At 52.5% G+C, this 18935-nt stretch overlaps 2 protein-coding genes across 2 annotated transcripts in view; both read left to right on the forward strand.

The window, feature by feature from the left end:
* Positions 1-9891, forward strand: part of Rnpep (arginyl aminopeptidase (aminopeptidase B)) — an 18110-nt gene extending 8219 nt beyond the window's left edge. The window contains 8 exon segments of the mRNA XM_013017507.1: positions 2614-2730; positions 3286-3521; positions 4758-4871; positions 5689-5801; positions 5976-6084; positions 7261-7485; positions 8418-8560; positions 9410-9891. Of these exon segments, the coding sequence (XP_012872961.1) occupies positions 2614-2730; positions 3286-3521; positions 4758-4871; positions 5689-5801; positions 5976-6084; positions 7261-7485; positions 8418-8560; positions 9410-9568 (1216 nt within the window). The 3' untranslated portion in view covers positions 9569-9891.
* Positions 9892-13566: 3675 nt separating this feature from the next.
* Elf3 (E74-like factor 3 (ets domain transcription factor, epithelial-specific)) lies at positions 13567-18141 on the forward strand. The gene is made up of 9 exons (XM_013017355.1): positions 13567-13659; positions 14149-14316; positions 14543-14764; positions 14865-14960; positions 15163-15282; positions 15419-15508; positions 15609-15725; positions 16625-16820; positions 17364-18141. Exons 2-9 carry the CDS (start codon positions 14157-14159, stop codon positions 17476-17478), a joined length of 1116 nt encoding a protein of 371 aa, XP_012872809.1. The 5' UTR covers positions 13567-13659; positions 14149-14156; the 3' UTR covers positions 17479-18141.
* The last annotated feature ends 794 nt before the right edge of the window (positions 18142-18935 follow it).

Below are 18935 nucleotides of genomic sequence, written 5' to 3' on the forward strand. Positions count from 1 at the left end.
AAAAAAAAAAAAGAGAATGCTAACTATTCATGAATGAACAACAGATTTGAACCATATTGGAAAATAATAATGATTTTGAATCCTCTATAAGAAAATGACCACACATGGCTGGCAGACTCAAGCAGTAGAGCAACTGGCAAGTATAAGGTCCCAAGTTCAAACCCTAGTATTATTTAAAAAAAAAAAAAAAGGCAACACAGATTGTGAAATCAAGGACAATCTATTTAACTGGGGATGGTCACTTCCTCCTGTCAGATGCGCAGTGTCCTTGTCTCTTGGGTCACTTGTGTGGCTCCTGAGGGTTGTGTTAAGTGGGAGGGTCTTCTGGTAATGAGGTCACTTATCCTAGGCCCATATAGGAGGAAGGTCCTGGGCAGAAAAGGGTTATGAAGGTAGTTCAGGAGGCCCTCTTATATGTGTGATATTACTATGTCCATTTGTAGGTAAGCAGACTGAGGCTCTGGGATAGAGACCTGTGCAAGGCCAGGGCATAGGACTTGGCACCAGGAGCTATGAATTCTAGTTAGTGCTTTCTCCCCGCCCCCCTTCTTCCCCCTGTCAGTCATGGGGCTTGAACTCAGGTTCTAAGTGCTGTTCCTAAGCTCTTTATGCTCAAGGCTAGTGCTCTACCACTTTGAGCCACAACTTCCCTTCGGTTTTCTGGTGGTTATTTGGAGATAAGAGTCTCATGGACTTTACTGCCCTGGCTGACTTTGAACCATGATCCTCAGAGCTCAGACTCCTGAGTAGCTAGGATTAGAGGCATGAGCCACCAGCACTGAGCTTAGCTCATCTTTAGAGTCAATAAATTGTTGTGGACTATGTACTTGGCCTCTCAGTCTTGGCTTTCTGCTGGTTGGATCTTCTTGAACTTTTGTTTTTGTTTTTCCATCTTTTTATTATGATAATTTCAAATATGAGTTGAACACTGGTGGCTAATATCTGTAATTCCAGCTACTCAGCAGGCTGAGATCTGAAGATCATGTTTGGAAGCCTGCCCAGGCAAAAGTGTTTGTGAGACTTACCTCCAGTTCACCAGCAAAGAACTGGAAGTGGAGATGTGGCTCAAGTGGTAGAATGTCAGCTTTAAGAGAAAGAGCTAAGGGGCAGCACCCAGGCCCTGAGTTCCAGCCCCAGTACTGGCACACAGACACACAAAAAATTCAGATATACACAAAATTGAAAAGATGATCCATTGAACATCTGTATACCTACCCATTTGATCATTTTAGTTCTACTTACGTGTTGGTTTGTTTTTGTTTGTTCTAGACCATTTAAAAATAACGCGTCCACACTGAAGAATAGATGTTCTCCCTTTGTTGTGTAGAATAAAGATACTGTATTATTATACATGAGGCAGCTCACTTTCCTATTGCTATTAAAAAGTTTTTTGTGGTCGTAGGGTTTAAACTCAGTTTTGTACTTTCTAGGCAGCTGCTATACTGCTTAGACCATGCCTTCAGCCCTTTTTGCTTCTGTTATCTTCCAAATAAAGTACCCCTTTTTTTCCTGGACAGTCTTCTAACTACATTTCCTAAGTAACCAGAATGACAGGCACAGGCTCCCACGCCCAGCTTTTTATTGGTTGGGATGGAAGTCTCATGAACTCTTTTGCCTGAATTGGCCTCGAACCACAGTCCTTCCAATCTCAGCCTCCTGAGTCACTGTGATTACAGGTAGGAGCCAGTGGTACATAACTGAATCTTTTCTGTTTCTTCTGTTTTTTTTCTTAAAAAAAATTTTTTTTAAACCTTTCCGGTTCCTCCGGTTTTTTCCTAAAAAAAATTTTTTTTTAATTGTGAGGGTTTGAACTCTGGGCCTGGGCGCTGTCCCTCAGCTCTTAAGCTTAAGGCTAGCACTCTACCACTTGAGCCACAGCACCACTTCCAGTTCTCTAGTGGTTAATTGGAGATCAGAATCCCATAGACTTTCCTGCCCCGGCTGGCTTTGAACCAAGATACTCACATCTCAGCCTCCTGAGTAGCTAGGATTACAGGTGTGAGCCACTGGTGCTCAGCCTTTCCATTGTTGTTGTTGTTTTTAAACAGGGTCTCACCATATAGCCCAGACTGGCCTAGAATTCATGATTGTCATGCGTGTACCCACCTTCCAAATGCTGGGATTATAGGCTGTGCCACGCTGCAGCTTGTTTGTTTTTGTTGTTGTTGTGCTAGGGAGGACGCTTGTGTATGCACAGGCAAACACATAAATATTCTACCACTAAGTTCCCTCCCCAGCCCCTTAGGGGTCTCTTCAATTCCAAAGCTCCATCTTATAAATTAGCACACTGACATCAGCCTTGTCACTGTGTGAAGCCCTTGGGTGCTGTTTTATTTACTTATTACCACTGAGTAACAGATGAAGAAATGGAGGCTCAGAGAGGTTCTGTCATGTCACCTCATGGGGCCAGAGCCAGTGGCCAGGAGAGGCCTCTGGAGGCTGTCCAGGGTCTGCTGAGCAGCCTCTTAGGTCTGTGTGATCTGATCTTCTGTCTTCTGCTTCTGTGGCTGGTCACTGTCACATTAATTTGACTCAAATATGGGAAATATGGGTCTGAGTCAATTGTCTCTAGGTGTGTTCCCCCACCCTCAATCCCCTGTGCTTTGCCCTTAGGAGCCGAGTATGGGCTGAGCCCTGTCTGATTGAGGCTGCCAAGAAGGAGTACCAGGGCGTGGTTGAAGAGTTTCTGGCCACCGGAGAGAAGCTTTTCGGACCATATGTGTGGGGAAGGTGTGGTATCAGTGCTGACCAGTATGTCTTGAATTTGAGTCCCTGCTTTCCACTCTCGCTTCTGGAACTGCTTCTTCTCTTCCTTCTGTCTCCTAGAGCAAGTTTTCCCTGATTCCAGAAGCAAAGGAGAGGAGGAAGAGAAGAGGAAGGGATGAGCCAGGCTCCTCGTGGCTGCGGAGGAAGGGACCTGGGAGGGAGGGCCCAAGGTGAAAGCGATGTGTTTCAGGTGGAGACCCACGGCCCAGCCTTTGTGGGAAGTTACTCATGCTCCATCTTGTCCTTTGACCTCTTCAAACCTTAGGCTCCTTAGATATAAGGCTGGTGGTTATGTCCCCTGTCGGCCTCCAGTGCCAAGTGTAAACAGACACCACTGGAGAGAGGGAGGCTTTGAGGCAGGGAAAAGCCCTGGGCAGGAATAAGGGGCCCAGGCTCAATCTTCCCGTGCAGCAGCTTCAGCTCTTAAGGGGCATGAAGAGGGAAGGAAAAGCCATCCCAGCAAAATCAGGTCTGTTCTAGAGGCCCAGGGCTTCCTGTGACCTCCTGATTTCTTGGCAGGTACGACGTGCTCTTCATGCCACCATCCTTCCCGTTTGGAGGAATGGAGAACCCTTGCCTGACCTTTGTCACCCCTTGCCTGCTGGCAGGCGATGGCTCGTTGGCTGACGTCATCATCCATGAGATCTCCCACAGTTGGTTTGGGAACCTGGTCACCAACGCCAACTGGGGGGAGTTCTGGCTCAATGAAGGCTTCACCATGTACGCCCAGAGGAGAATCTCCACCATCCTGTTTGGTAAGGTGCCGTCCTCCCAAACACAGAGGCCAGTGCTCGCTCTTAGGGGAGAGGAGGGAGGGGGCAGTTACGCAGTTATGCCAGAAGCCCTGCTGAGACCTGATGGGGGACTAAATCTAGATGCACATCGTTTGTTTTGGTGGTACTAAGCCTCACATTTTCCCTACCACTTACACTGCGACTTTATCCCTTTTCCACTTTATTTTTCATACAGGGTCTCACATTTTTGCCTCATGCCTCTTACTATCAATAATTCCCTTAACAGGAAGAGGAGGATGGGGAGGATGGGGGGGAGGAGGAATTACGTTGTACTGCCTCCAGGGTTTGAACTCAAGGCCTTGAGCTCTCAGCTTTTTTGCTTTTGCTAGTTGCTTTAAGATTGAGTCTTGGGAATTTTTCTGCCTGAGCTGGCTTCGAACCACAATCTTCAGATCTCAGTTTCCTTAAGTAACTAGAATTACAAGTATGGGCCATAAGCACCTGGCTTCAATTATTTTTATTTATTTATGTTTGTTTTGGGTGTGTGTTTTTGTTTTGTTTTGCCAGTCCTGGGGCATAAACTCAGGGCCCGGGCACTGTCCCTGAGCTTCTTTTGCTCAAGGCTAGTGCTCTACCACCTGAGCCACAGCACCACTTCCGGCTTTTTCTGTTTATGTGGTACTGAGGAATTGAACCCAGGGCTTCATGCATGCCAGGCAAGCACTAAGCCACCTTCCCATCCCCATTGTAAGGTTTTTTTTTGGGGGGGTCGGGTCGTGGGGCCTGAACTCTGGGCCTGGGCGCTGTCCCTCAGCTCTTCAGCTCAAGGCTAGCACTCTGCCACTTTGAGCCACAACTCCACTTCCGGCTTTTTTCTTTTTGCTTATGTGATGCTGAGGAATCGAACCCAGGGCCTCAGGCATGCAAGGCAAGCGCTCTACCACTGAGGCACCTTCCCAGCCCCCCCATTGTAAGTTTTTATAGGAGACCAAATTAACAAGCATAGGTAACTAACTGCCTGGGAAGGGAGACCTCCAGAAAGAGAGACCCACAACCTCCACCACACTCTTGTAGCCCAGAGCTACTGGAGCTAAGGCCTGAGTCATTGTCCCTGACCCTGTTGGCCCTGCCCTCCCCAGGAGGAGAATAGTATTGAGCCTAGACCACAAGGGGGCAGCACAGTGTCTTCTGCCAGGAAAATCCACTTGGCTGTGGATTAGTGACAATCTTGGGGTCTGGGGTTTGTGTTTGGCACAGGGGCTGCCTACACATGCCTAGAGGCTGCAACCGGGCGGGCTCTGCTTCGACAGCACATGGACATCTCGGGAGAGGAAAACCCACTCAACAAGCTGCGGGTGAAGATTGAACCAGGTCCTGGCAGCTCCTCTTCCTTTCCCCTGCCCTAAACTGAGCTTGGCGCCCCAAGTCAGTCCCAGCCTCATTGCGCACTTCCTTGGGGAAAGAGGCCAAAGATCTCTCTGACCATTCCCTGGCTTCTAGGCTGACCTAGTCCTGTGAGCCTCATGCGTCAGCGGGACCTGGTACTGGGCCTGTCATTCATAGCTATGGTGCTTTCCCAGAGCTTGCCCTGTGGACGCTACGGTCTTAACCCTGTGTTAGAGGACCGTGGAGAGCCAGACCAGTTCAGTGACTTGCCCAAGGTCATGGACCTAATCACTTCTCAGTTCAGAGCTTTTTGTTTTTCAACCTTCTTCTAGTTGCATGTGTGACTAATCTAAAACCTTTTTATGCAATCGAAGTTCATGTTCCTTAGTTCCACTGACTGTGAAAATGAACTTCTTGTGCACTGGTAATTAGTTGGAGTCTAGAACAGTTGTCCAAACACCTTCTGGGTGGGGAGGTTGGTGAGCCATGGAGCTGAGAACGATGGAGCTGGGCGTTCAGTTCTAAGAGGGGCTGGAACCTCCCTAAGCAAAGCATGTCCCAAGAATAAGGAAACGTGGCAATTCCTCTAGAGGGCTAGCCTCTGGCCTCTTCTTAGTTCCTAGTCACCCTGCCTCTAGGATCTTCACTGCAGGGCTTCGGGAGAGGTCCCGAGAGACCGGCAAACCTTCTTGGTCTTGTTGTCTCTGAAGTGCAGTTTCTTCCAGTGTTGGAATCTGGGGCTGAGAGCAGCGATGGTGCCAGGTTACAAATGCTCAGCCCCGTCTGCTTTCTCCTCTGCCAGGCGTTGACCCTGATGACACATACAACGAGACCCCCTACGAGAAAGGCTTCTGCTTTGTCTCCTACCTGGCCCACTTGGTGGGCGATCAAGATCAGTTTGACAAGTTTCTCAAGGTATAGTCAACTCGCAGTGAGGGGAGAAGGCGGTGAGGATACAGAGCAGCTGGCAAAGTGCCAGTGTAGAGGCAGGGGGCACACAAGAGGTAAGGGGTTCAGAGAGCCTAGGAATTGGAGGGGTCCACTCCTCAGGGTCCCCAGAGAATCTGAAAATCACCCCCCTTCTCATAGGCCTATGTGGATGAGTTTAAATTCAAAAGTATCGTAGCTGAAGACTTTCTGGAATTCTACTTGGAATATTTCCCTGAACTGAAGAAAAGGAAAGTGGATTCCATTGCAGGTAAGCAGAAAAACGGGCCCGTGGGAATTGTACCTCTTTAGCTTCTGGAAGGTCCAAGGTGGGGTGGGAAATCACTTGAGTCCAAGTCATCGCTGAGTGTCACCTGGGGGGCTCAGGAGCCGGGGCTGTCTCCCACAGAAGTGACTTCTCTCGGACAGGGGCTGTGTGGCTCAGTGGTAGAGCATGGGCCTAGCACCAAAGAAAGACTTATCCTCACCATTTTCTCCCCTTGTTGGCTGGGCACCCAGACATATATAATCAAACCCTTGGGTCTGCCCAGGGCGTCACTGCCTCTGCCCACACTAATCCTCAGGGCGAGGACAGAGTCCGGCCCCGCCTTGCAGCCCCATGGAGCGGCCTCCTCCTATGGTCTTTTGGGCAAAGGAAAATCCCCGCGGCTTCTCTCATGTCAGTGTGGGTAGGTATGCGTCTTTGGAGGAGAGAATGTTCTGGCACAGGTGAGGCAGGCCCTCCGACACACCTGGCAGCAGGCTGTGAGCTCTGAGTCACTGGTAGCTTTGGAAAAGCCGCCTCCTGTGGCGGCTAGGATTGGTCAGGCCTCAGTGGCACCTACTCCTCGGTGAGAGGCCTGTATTTCAAGGTCAAGAGACTGAGACCGTAGCCCACAGTAGTTAATAATTATAGAGTGCGTACTGCCCAGCAGGCAGTGTGCTCCGCTTTTAATGTCTATTTGCTCATTTAATCTGCATAACTGTCAACTAAGGTAGGGCCTGTCCCCATTTCACAGATAAAACTGAGGCATCTAGAGGGGAACAACATGCCCTTGGCCTCCCAGCTAGTTCATGGCCAAGCTGGGATGGGAATCCAGGCCGCCCTGTCTTGAGTGCAGTTCTGGCGACTGAGGGGAGAACATGAACTTGAATATAGACAGGAAAGAACTTATATCAACCTGGCTCAGATAACAATGTTAAGTTCAGAGCCAAACCATTTCACTGTAGAAGCCGGAGGCAGTTCAGTCTTACTACGACATGGTCATAGTAATAGCTATCAGCGTAACTGGGGCCTTGCTGGGTCAAGTGGTTGTGTGAGATAGTGACATAAATTACCTCAGGAAGAATATGGTGGCCGGGGGAGCTGGAGGTCTCTGGGAGTTGTTTGGGCAAGGTGATATGGTGAGAGAGTTCTTCCGGTGTCTTCTCTCCTACTACTCAACAGGGTTTGAGTTTGATCGATGGCTGAATACCCCGGGTTGGCCCCCCTATCTCCCCGATCTCTCCCCTGGGGACTCGCTCATGAAGCCGGCTGAAGAGCTGGCCAAGCTATGGGTGTCTGCAGAGCTGGACATGCAGGCCATTGGTGCAGTGGACATCTCTTCCTGGAAGACCTACCAGCTCATCTACTTCCTAGACAAGATCCTCCAGAAATCCCCCCTCCCTCCTGGTAAGAAAAACGTGGCTCATTCCACGTGCTCAGTCTGGTGTGGAGCGCTTTCTACCTGGGGCCGACCACAGGAAGGCAGGCACAGTGCAGTCTTGCCCCGGGTGATGCCAGGCTCCATAGAGCTCTTTACAGGAAATGTATCTGAAGGAGGTAGGGCACACCTGGAAGAAGAGGGCATGGATTCATCAGTTCCCCAGGTAAGTTCTGAGCATCTCTGCGGTCACTTATGCCTCCTAACGACTCTGTGAAATAGGTGCTGGGACTTTAAGCCCCAGGAAACAGAAAACAAGCTTGAGGTACCCGTGGGTCACACAACTGGTTGGGTTGGGGCTTGAACCCAGTCATCCGAAGCTCTTAACCATGAAATGCTTTGTGGCTGCTCAGTCGGAAATAATATTCACCAAGGATGGAAAAGAAGTGAAAGCCCAGGTAGCCTTAGCCAGTTTGTGGCTAGAGAAAAGGTGGGGAAGGATATTTGGTGGAAGTACAGGTATTGATCCAAGAAGGAAAATAACGGATTGGAAAAGAGCAGAAAGTCTGTAATACTACTGAGTACTTACAGTAGCCTGGCTCACGCCTGTATTCCTAGCTACCTGGGAGTCTGAGATCTGAGGATTATGGCTCAGAACCAGCTTGGACAGGAAAGTCTGTGAGACTTATCTCCAATAAATCACCAAAAAGCTGGAAGTGGAGTGCGACCCTTGAGCAAAAGAGCTCAGGGACAGCACCTTTGAGTTCAAGTCCCAGTGTTGGTACACACACACACACACAAACACACACACACTGCATATGGTGACCAGAGAGGAGGTGAAATGCTCAGGTGGTCAGCAGCCTCCTCAAAGTTTCTTTCCAGACCTTCACCAGCCCAAGAATCAGGCTTCTCCAGGCTCCTCCTGCAAGTTACTACCAGCGCATTTTTTTCTCTTTCCCAGGAAATGTGCAAAAACTTGGCGAGACGTACCCAAAGATTTCAAATGCCCACAATGCCGAGTTACGGCTCCGATGGGGCCAGATTGTCCTTAAGAATGACTACCAGGAGGATTTCTGGAAAGTCAAAGCGTTCCTGCAAAGCCAGGTAGGTGACCTCATCTCACTACTGTCCTTCTCCTCCCAGCGCCCCCCGCCCGCCTCCAGCCACAGGCACGCTGGTCACCACCCTATGGGCAGAGCCTGCAAAGAAAGGAGCTTGATGAACTGTAGAAGCCCTGCTGATCAACACCCCCCCCCCCATGAGCTATTATTACTGTGGCTCCTAGAGGCTTTTTCCTGGGGAATGAGGGAGCCATAGAGCAGCTGGTGAGGCCTGAGGGAGAAGAGGTGTCCAGAGCTAACCCAAACTGAAGGGAGGGGAATGGAATGAAATGGGAGAAAGCTCATGGGGAAAAAACGCAGAGGCCGAAGGACTAGCGAGATGGGCAAGGGCCAAGACCCCATAGTTCTCTCCTCCCTGGGAAGCCCCAGGACTCGGGTGCAGTTCAAACACCAGCCCATCCGATCCTGTCAGAGCTGCCGTGCTGGAGAAGGCCAGGGCACAGGGGCGGCGGGGTGAGCCAGGCATCGGCAGATCCACAGCAGCGGGGCAGGGCAGGGTGGAGCCGCCCTCACTGGGAAGCTGGAGGGCGCCTTAAGCGCTAGGAGTGTGGAGGCCTCTGGCGCCTCTCCAAGCATGCAGTGGAAGCATTTACAGTTACAGTTTATTCTGCTTGATGGCGCTTAGACCTTCAAACCTGGGTTTTATGTCCGCCATTACCTGGGTGGCTGATGGCCTCCAGCTTTCTCATTTTTGCCATTCTCAAGTTCGCCGTTCCCTTGTGTCAACCCACCTCGTTGGTTTTGGGAGCTCACGAAGGAACGGCGGCATGGCCTTCCGCTGACCGTGGCACTGACAGGCTGCTCCTGACGATGGCGTCCTTGTGTCTTGCAGGGAAAGCAGAAGTACACTCTTCCGCTGTACCATGCGATGATGGCTGGCAGTGAGGTGGCCCGGACCCTGGCCAAGGACACCTTCGCATCCACTGCCTCCCAGCTCCACAGCAACGTGGTCAACTATGTGCAGCAGATCCTGGAGCCCAAGGGCAGTTAGAGGTCATGCACATGCTCTGCTTTCAGACTGGCTTTCAGAATGACAGTGCGCCCAAATTCCAGTTCCTCAGTCATCAGACTGCAGTGTCTGTCTTCTTGGGTTTGGCCGTTCTTGGGGCTTGGGTGTGTGACTCTGGGGCCTCTGCTGTGGTGAGAACTTCCGCCCCCGGGTCTGAGACCACAGCCCCCTCCCTGCAGGCTTCCATCCTTGCTGGAGGGAGGAGAATCGATCTTCTGCCGACTTCCCACTTACGTTTGGGAGTTGCAGAGAGGCAGTTTTCTTTCTCTTCCTTTCTTTTTAGATTTTAAATAAATGTTTTTAAGCAAAATGTAGATAATTAAGTGACTGTTTTTTTCTTTTTTTTTTTTTTTTTGTCGGTTGTGGGACTTGAACTCTGGGCCTGGGCGCCGTCCCTCAGCTCTTCAGCTCAAGGGGAGCGCTCTACTACTTGAGCTACAGCGCCACTTCTGGTTTTCTGGTGGTTTATTGGAGATAGGAGTCTCACGGTCTTTCCTGCCCGGGCTGGCTTTGAACCTCAATCCTCAGATCTCAGCCTCCTGAGTAGCTAGGATTATAGGCATGAGCCACCAGCGCCTGGCAATTAAGTGACTGTTAAGTTTCTTCTTCCTGGGTCTTCCTTGGGGAGATGGCTGCGGAGCCCAGGCAATGATTTGTTTCTCTGACTTTAGGGACCTGGTGGGCTCAAAGACTCTGCACATGTCTCTGAAACAAGGAATATGACCCTACAATGGGGCCATTTCTGGGAAGATATAGGGGTGATTAGGGGCCTTGCAGCTCTCGGCGAAGCAGCTGTGTTCCCAGTGAGCAGCATCAACCCGTTCTTCTCTTCCATCACACACATGTACACGAAAAGGGTGTTTTCCTAGTGAGGTGCCAGTGGCGCATGCCTGTAATCTTAGCTACTTAGGAGGATGAGATCTAAGGATCCTTCAAAAGCCAGCCTGGGTAGGAAAATCTGTGAGAAGTATCTCCAATTAACCACACACACAAAAAAAAGCCAGAAGTGCAACTGTGGCTTAAGTGGTAGAGCACCAGCCTTGAGCAAAAAAGCCTAAGGGACGGATAGTGCCTTGACCCTGAGTTCAAGCCCCAGAACCAGTACGTGCGTGTGTGCGCATACACACACACACACAATCCTTTCCCGTTTTCTCCCTTCCCTCACTTTGCTGGGCCACACTGGCTTAGCACTGGCTTAGTGGTGATCAGTAGTCTGTTCAGAACTTGGCACTAATCCTTATTTCCTGGCTTCAGCATGCTGAACTCTGCAGTTAACACCTTGGGCTTGTGAGTGGGATGGGGGTTGGGAGAGGATTGGAATGTTAAAAATAAATTTATGTCTAAGTATAGTGGCACACACCTGTAATCCAGCTGCTGAGGAGACAGAGGTTCGAGGCTGCCTTGACAAAAGCTTGAGAGCTTATCCAAACAACAAAGAGCAAAAGGTTTGGGAGAGTGGCTCAGCTGGGAGAGGGCTCACCTAGCAAGCGAATGGGAGGCCTTGAGTTCCATCCCTAGTACTCACTGCCTGGACAAATAATGCTGTAACTTGCCTGCCCTTCCTACCTCGGTATCTGGCTACTAGTCAAGACCAGAAACTTTGCTTATTCTGCACAAACCCTTTTGCACCGACGGGCTAACAGCTCCTTTGACTTCCCTGGGTTTGGGGAGTCCCCGTTTCGTGGCAGGGCATCCCAGGTGGTTCAGCCTGCTGGTCTCTTTTACCATTTTTGCTTTGCCTGATTTCTGCATGGGCCTGTCCTACTACAGGACTGGGATGCGGGGCTGGGGGGGGGGGCGGTTCTGTTCTTCTTCCATCCCGAAGATGAGTCTAGGCCACCATCTGGGCTCTCTGGGGGAAGACAATGTCTATTCCTGCCATCGCGATGTCTAGAGCAGGACTTTAGGTTTCTGGCCTCTTGCTCCACAGCACCTTCTCCCCACCCCTCCAAGGCTTTGACCTCAAATCCAGGTCTTTCCGGCTCTTCTTCCTTACTTGAAGGCATTCCCTGGAGGGAAGGGCCAGCCTAGAGGATGTCCTTAGCCCCACCCCTGCCTAGCAGAAACTCGGAGAAGGCTGAGTAGCTGATGGCTTCATTCTCTACGCTCCCTTCGGCTCCGCAGAGCCCCAGCCAGGTGCTCCGCAGGGCAGGAGCACGTGAGCAGCTCTGGGGCTAGAAGCCGGTTCTCCCACATTCCAGGGTGAATGACTAGCTAGAGGGTGTGCCTGCCCCAGGCTCCTGGGGCTGGGGAAAATCCTACCCAGAGCCCCCCAGGCTGCCCTGCAGCCTCGGGCCCTGGGAGGGGACCCTGATAAGATTCACCCTCTTCCTGAGGTACCAGCGGTTTTAGAGACAAGGGAGATGGAACACTCCCTCTGAGGGGACCTTGGTAGTCCTTAGGCTGCTGAGTCAAGAGGGGTACCTGAAGGTGGGGGGTCACCTATTGTTAACCCTAGAATCACCTGGGGATTGTGTCCATATGAATGGGATGAGAGGGGGTAGAAGGACAAAAGCTGGGAGCTTGGGCCTGGGGTGGGTCTTCCTCGCTGCATAAACAAACACCAAACCAACTGGACCTAGAAGAGACCTCAGGGATTATTAGACCACCGCAACCTTGTGGGATTAAATTAGTTTGGTTGGTTTTGAGGCAGAGGTTTGGGATTTTGAGGCAGGCTCCGTGTGGCTGAACGGCAATCCTGCCTCAGCCTCCAGTTTCTGGGATTATAGGCATGAACCATGCTCAGCACTTCTTGGCTACAGGATCATGTGACTTGCCTAAAATCATGTTCGTGGTCAGCAAAATGCAAATCTCCCACCTCCTCCTCAACACCCCATTTCTCCAGGATATCTGTGAGAACCCATCCCTATGATGAACCTATAGAGAACCAGAAGACACCAGGGTTCTGGGCCTTGTGGAGTGGGAAAGGAGGCAACCAGAGATCCCGGTACAGATGAAGAAGCTTCCTTAACTTTACCACTTACCAACCCACAAAGCACAACTCTACACTACTCACTAGCTTTCCGTTTTTCTCCCTTTTTTTTCTAGATGAGGTAAACTAGTATGTTATACATTCTTTGATGACTGGTCACTAGAGGGCAGCAGTGAGACACTGGTGAACTGGCCGAGAGAACTGGAGATGAGGCGGGGAAACCCAACGGAAGAGAGTGAATGTCTCCGCAGATTCCAACACCCCCAGCAGCCCCTAGACAGGGAGGGCTCCTCTGTCAGGCCTCCATGGGAGGAAAAACATTCACGTAGGGTCACCTCTTTTCCCAAGTGGCGGTAGCAACCTTGAGGCTTGGATGGGGTCCAGGTGGCCAAAGTGTTAAGATCTTGCCAGTAAAGTGGATAAAAAGCAAATGAGCTCGGTGACTGGGGAGTTGGATCCAGGGCTAGGCTGATGGGTGCAGCCCTATGTCCAGCAAGCCAAAAACACTGCCTGAGGAGGAGCCTTGTATCTTTCAGCCTACACTCCAACTCCTGGGTGGTGGTGGAGAAAATTGCTACCTCTTCCTAGGTAACTTTGGTCCTCAGATCTATAGGCAGTTAAGGATAGCAGCCTTTCTGACCCAGTTCAGCCACTTGCCCTTTCTCCTCCCTAGCCCATCCCTGGCCTGGCCTCCGGAAAGAATTTTCTGAGCCAGAGGGTGGCTGAAAGCAAGGGTGCCCACCCCAGCAACGTTCCCGCCACCTGCCCAGTCCAGCGCCCGGAGCCCAACCCCAGAGTCTGACAATCATTAAACCAGCAGGGCCTGATTTCTCAGCACCGCCTTACTAGGATCTGGGCCAAGTGGCACACAATATGCAAATCACCTGGGGCCTGGAGCCCAGTCTGAAGGCCAGGAAATCCCCTCCATCCAATGAGCCACCAGCTCAGGTTACCACCGAGACTCACCCTCAAGGTCTGGGCTCTGGGAGGAGCTCCGCCCGGCTCTATTTAGGATGGGTGGGGGAGCTCGGTGGCCAGACTCCTCACAGCTACCTGGCGGTGCACTCCGCCTCCTGGATTTCTTTCCCACCTGGGGCCTTGGAAGCCTAGCAGCCTACCTGCGGCATCCGTACCAGACTCGGTAGGACTCCTTCCTGTCACGTTTACTGGTCTTGGGAAACTGGCCAGGGCTCTGGTGGATTCACAGTTCTGGACCTACCCACTCCTAGAGGGACTGCAGGACCGTGGAGGTGTCCTGAGGGTCGAGGAGCAGCACGGGACAGGGTGGCCACTGAGGATCCCTTGATCTGAGGAGGGAGGCCAGCAGGAGAATCTAGTGGCCTCCCCTCTCCCGGACTTCCAGGGCTCTCCCTCCCTCCCCCCCTTTTTTCCCTTTGTTTGACCATGTTGCCTCGTTGGCCTCACTGGGCTCAAGCGATCTGTCCCTCTCAGCCACCCAAGTAACTGGGACTTCGGGTGTTACCTCTGCATCGGGCTCTTAGGGCCCTCTCATAAAAAGAGGGTGCCTGCAGGGACATCAACTTCCTGACCCTTGGGGGGCTATTCTTACCCTGGACAGAGCCGTGGGGAGAATCCGGGTGCCTTCACCAACGGTGTCCCCTCTCCCCAGGGAGCCTCATGGCTGCAACCTGTGAGATTAGCAACGTTTTCAGCAACTACTTCAGTGCCATGTATAGCTCTGAGGACCCCACGCTGGCTTCTGTTCCCTCTGCCGCCACCACCTTTGGAGCCGACGACTTAGTGGTGACCCTGAGCAACCCCCCGATGTCTCTGGAAGGTATGGGGTTGGTGAAGAGGGATAAAACGGGATAAATGGGGGGATTGGTACAAAGAAGAGTCTCAGAGAATTCCTGGGCTCGGGGCAGAGGAGACTTTGTTCATTCTCAGCAGCCAGGGCGTTGGGAATATCGTCTCTAGACTCTGCTGCTGGGTTGGGGATCTCTAAGGTGTGAGGGGGGCTCTGGAGACGGGATCTGCACTGATCTCCCCTGTACTCTTCTCAGAGAAGGCCAGCTGGTCTGGGGAACAGCCGCAATTCTGGTCGAAGGCCCAGGTTCTGGACTGGATCAGCTATCAAGTGGAAAAGAACAAGTACGACGCCAGTTCCATCGACTTCTCGCGCTGTGACATGGACGGGGCCACGCTCTGCAACTGCGCACTCGAGGAGCTGCGGCTGGTCTTCGGGCCTCTGGGGGACCAACTCCACGCCCAGCTACGGGATCTCAGTAAGTTCAAGACCCAGCATCATGACTGGGGGACAGGGGACCAGGGGAGCCGAGGGCTGGGCCAAAGATAGGAGCCTTGACCCTCATTCCTTCTGCCCAGCTTCCAGCTCTTCTGATGAGCTCAGCTGGATCATCGAGCTGCTGGAGAAGGACGGCATGGCCTTCCAGGAGGCCCTGGGGGACCCAGGCTCCTTTGGTGAGAACCCCCATTTCTCCCTCCTTCCCAGGCCTGTCCTGTCCCATTCTGGTCTTTCCCAGAGGACTGGCGATGACCTCTCCTCAGACTTCTTCCTCTCCCAACTTAGAAAGATCCAGACCGTCCTAGGTAGCCTTACCTGCTGTTGCCTGCCCTAGCCAGTCCCCCTGAGCCTCTCTGAGTTCCGGTCTCCTCTCCCCAGACCAGGGAAGCCCTTTTACCCAGGAACTGCTGGACGATGGCCGCCAGGCCAGCCCCTACTACGGCAGCAGCTACAGCGTGAGCGCCCTCTCCCCCGGCAGTTCTGACATCTCCACAGCAGGTGAGGGGCTGCTCCGGCTCTGGGCCTTCTAACATGGAGACCCGTCCTAAGAGCCTGGGGCCTTTGTGAGTGGTGGCTGGGCTGGCCCAGATCATTGTTCTGACCTATCTCCCCCCTCCTCCCGTCCCCACCCCAGGGACCACCACTTCCCAAAGCCCCCACTCCTCAGACTCCGGTGGAAGTGACGTGGACTTGGACCCCACTGACAGCAAAGTCTTCCCCAGAAGTGAGTGGGGAACAGCGGGGAGTCCCAGCCCTTCCTGCCGGCCTGCTGTAGGGGGCCTGGTCTCCCGCTGACCCTCCCCTTCCCAACTCCCTCCTCATAGATGGCTTTCCTGACTACAAGAAGGGGGAACCCAAGCATGGGAAGCGGAAACGAGGTCGGCCCCGAAAGCTGAGCAAAGAGTACTGGGAGTGCATGGAGGGCAAGAAGAGCAAGCACGGTGAGCCTCGACCCCGCTGTGGGAGGAGCGACTCCTGGGGACCCTGTATTCCTTGTCCAGTGTCCCCCGTCTTCTCTTCCCCCTTCCTTTTGTCTCCTGCTTCATTGCTCCCAACACAGTGGGAGGGCTCAGTCATCACCTTGTTGAAGAAGCTGGCTTGGTAGTCCTGGAGAGGAGGGGAAACAGAGGATCCTGGAGGGAGGCCCATGACATGAGTCCGGGCTTCCTGCTCACCAACTCTAGTTCTCTCTGTACTGGCCACTTCCCTGCCTGTTGGGTTGGAATGTGCCAGTGGTGCGCAGAGGCAGCTGGTGGGTGTTTCTGTGAAAGACCTAGGTAGGCTGAGATTCCACACCCCAGCCTTCAGGGGGTGGGAAGGGGGCCTCAGGCATGGTGTGATCCAGATGCTCCGAACTCCGGTTTGGATGCCCTTAGGGCTTCCTTGCCTTTCTTCCTCTCTTATACACACCAGCGTGCACGTATACACTCCCGGCCTGATTTTCTTTGTCCTGGGGGTTTTCTTGTCAGAAAGCTGTTCCCTTGCCCTCGACGCTGGGACCCATTCTCTGACCCCATACTTGCCAACTTGTCACCCATCTGTCGGTGTGTTCTCTCTCTTTTTTTTTCTGTGGCCCCCACCCATCTGTGAGTCCCACTGGCCGTAATGTGTCCAGTCACTGTCCACACCAGCCAGACATTTGGTCAATGTCAAAAGTGAGACGGCTGTAAAATACGTCCGGTCTCCCGGAGAACTTCAGCTAAGGGCAAGGAGCAGGAAAGCGGGCCACAAGGTCATTACAAGGGCTTCTGTCTAGAAGGACTCATTCCACAGCGTGCACTGGGACTGGCCTGAGTGAGGGGGACGCCTTGATTCTAACTGAGCGAATCTGGCCTTGTAGCCCCCAGAGGCACCCACCTGTGGGAGTTCATCCGGGACATCCTTATCCACCCTGAACTCAACGAAGGCCTCATGAAATGGGAGAATCGGCACGAGGGCGTCTTCAAGTTCCTGCGTTCCGAGGCCGTGGCCCAGCTGTGGGGCCAAAAGAAAAAGAACAGCAATATGACCTACGAGAAGCTGAGCCGGGCCATGAGGTGAGCTGGCGACCTGGGTCCTTGTTCAGAGATGGACATGGAAGGAACGGTTGATCTGGCCCAGATCGCTAGTGTTCTGATCACCGCTGGGCATCATGGGATGAGTGTGAGGCTCCTAGAGCTCGGGCCAAGGTTAGCCTACGGGGAGGATCAAGTGTTTAGCCGGGCATGTCGGGAGCACAGCCAGTGTCGGCTCGCAGCAACGTTTTGTTGGGTTATCTACAAGACTGGATCTAAGAGAGACACTCGGGAAATGTAGAAAGAGCTTTTGTGTGCCACAAATGCAGATTAAGTTCATCTCTAAGGTCCCTTCCAGCTCCCCAGGACATGGCCACACACACACACACAGAGCAACCAGGTGCAGAGGCAGGTGCTGTGCCCCACGTTATCAACCAGGGAGACAACAGCAAACAGGTAGAGGAAGGAGAGAATTCTGAACAGTGTAGGTCAGGTTCAGCTTGCTTTGGCAGAAACTAGAAGGGACAGGTCCACAGAGGCCTTTTCTTGGCAGTGCCCAGCATAACCTCCTTCTCCCTTACCCAGGTACTACTACAAACGAGAGATCCTGGAGCGGGTGGACGGCCGGAGGCTTGTCTACAAGTTTGGCAAGAACTCCAGTGGCTGGAAGGAAGAGGAGCTGGTGGAGAGTCGGAACTGAGGGTCAGATGTGGACCTGGGACTTGATGCACAGACTTGGACTGCAGGCCTGCAGCCCTGCTGGCCCCTCGTGCGGACAGGCGTGCGCCCTGCCGGGCTGTGGAGAGAAGCTCAAACGTTGGCAGCAGTGTGCTGAAGAGGAGGCCACGGCCTCTCTTCCCTGCCCTCGTTGTGGAATTACAAGCCCTGGGGTTTGAAGCCACTTGTGCACTGACTCTACGGCTATGAGCCTGGCTCTTTGAAGACCCAACACTGGCTACGTCTGCAGATGCCTGGACACAGCCAAGGAGGCTGGGGAGGCCTCAAGAGGGAGCATCGGGACCAGAGGGGACAGGGTGGTATCCTCCAGCACCACCTTTCTGGACCTTTCCATCTCCCTGCTTAGTACTAGGGCTCCCCGGGTGGGGGTCCCCTAATTTATGTGCTATAAATATGTCAGATGTACATAGAGATCTATTTTTTCTAAAGCATCCCCCCCTTCTTGTTCCCATGGAGCCCCAGTAATCAGACTGACTGTTCTAGCCCCACTACGGGGTCAGCAGGAGGTAGGGTGAAGCCTGCCCACCAGGATAGGGGTTCTCGGATCCTTTCTCCTGTGAATGGAGAAAGTTTATTGGAAACCTCCAATAAACTACTTTCTGGGCTCTTTCTATCCTTTGTCTCAGCTATCTGTGTACTGGTATGTGGGGCTCTAGGTTGGGTAAGGCATGGTGTTGGGAGGGGACAGGAAGCAGGAGGATGCGCCAAGCTGAGGGGGGTAGGCAGAGGCAGATGGCAGGCAGCTGGGTATGGGTTTGCTGCAGCCAGAGGGGAGGGTTGGGCTCACGGGCTGGGGGTAGGGGTTGGGCTGGAAGGGGAGATCACTCACACCCAAGGAACTAGCAGGCTGTGGGCCAGAGCTTGGACCTGCGGTTCTCCAAGTTCAACTTGTTGGAATATTAGAATGTTCTTGCATTCATGTTAGCTGTGTGCTGAATATCTGCAATACACTTTCTAGCTTTGGTGTCTGACATAAGATCAGAGTTAAGATCTTGAAGAAGGGGTTGGGGATGTGGCTGAGTGGTAGAGGGCTTGCTTAGCGTGCATGAAGCCCTGGGTTCCATTCCTCTCTACCACCTACACAGAAAAAGATGGAAGGAGCGCTGTGGCTCAAGTGGTAGCGTGCTAGCCTTGAGCAAAGAAAGAAGCTCAGGGACAGTGCTAAGGCCTTGAGTTCCAGCCCCAGAACTGGACAAAAAAAAGTCTTGAAGTGGAGATGAGCACTTGATGGGGAAAAAAATGGTGGAAGGATTGATACTTGGCAATAGCCAGGATCTGTTTTACCTCATTTTGTCCTCCCAAGAAGAGAGGAGTTATCATTCCCACTTTACAGAAGCAGAGTGGTTTGGTAGGTTCTGTCCTTTAATCTATTAGCCTATTCCTGGGAAGGGCTCTAATTTAACCTAACTTAGTTTTTAG

This window comes from Dipodomys ordii, unplaced genomic scaffold (genome assembly GCF_000151885.1).
Source record: "Dipodomys ordii isolate 6190 unplaced genomic scaffold, Dord_2.0 Scaffold35, whole genome shotgun sequence".
NCBI classification, from domain to species: domain Eukaryota; kingdom Metazoa; phylum Chordata; class Mammalia; order Rodentia; family Heteromyidae; genus Dipodomys; species Dipodomys ordii.

Bases quoted from the DNA above. Each gene is read 5' to 3' on its own strand.
- Elf3 (XM_013017355.1), top strand. From the start codon at position 14,157: ATGGCTGCAACCTGTGAGATTAGCAACGTTTTCAGCAACTACTTCAGT. The intron at 15,726-16,624 runs GTGAGCCTCGAC...CTGGCCTTGTAG, and splicing joins GGGCAAGAAGAGCAAGCACG to CCCCCAGAGGCACCCACCTG. The intron at 16,821-17,363 runs GTGAGCTGGCGA...TCCCTTACCCAG, and splicing joins AAGCTGAGCCGGGCCATGAG to GTACTACTACAAACGAGAGA.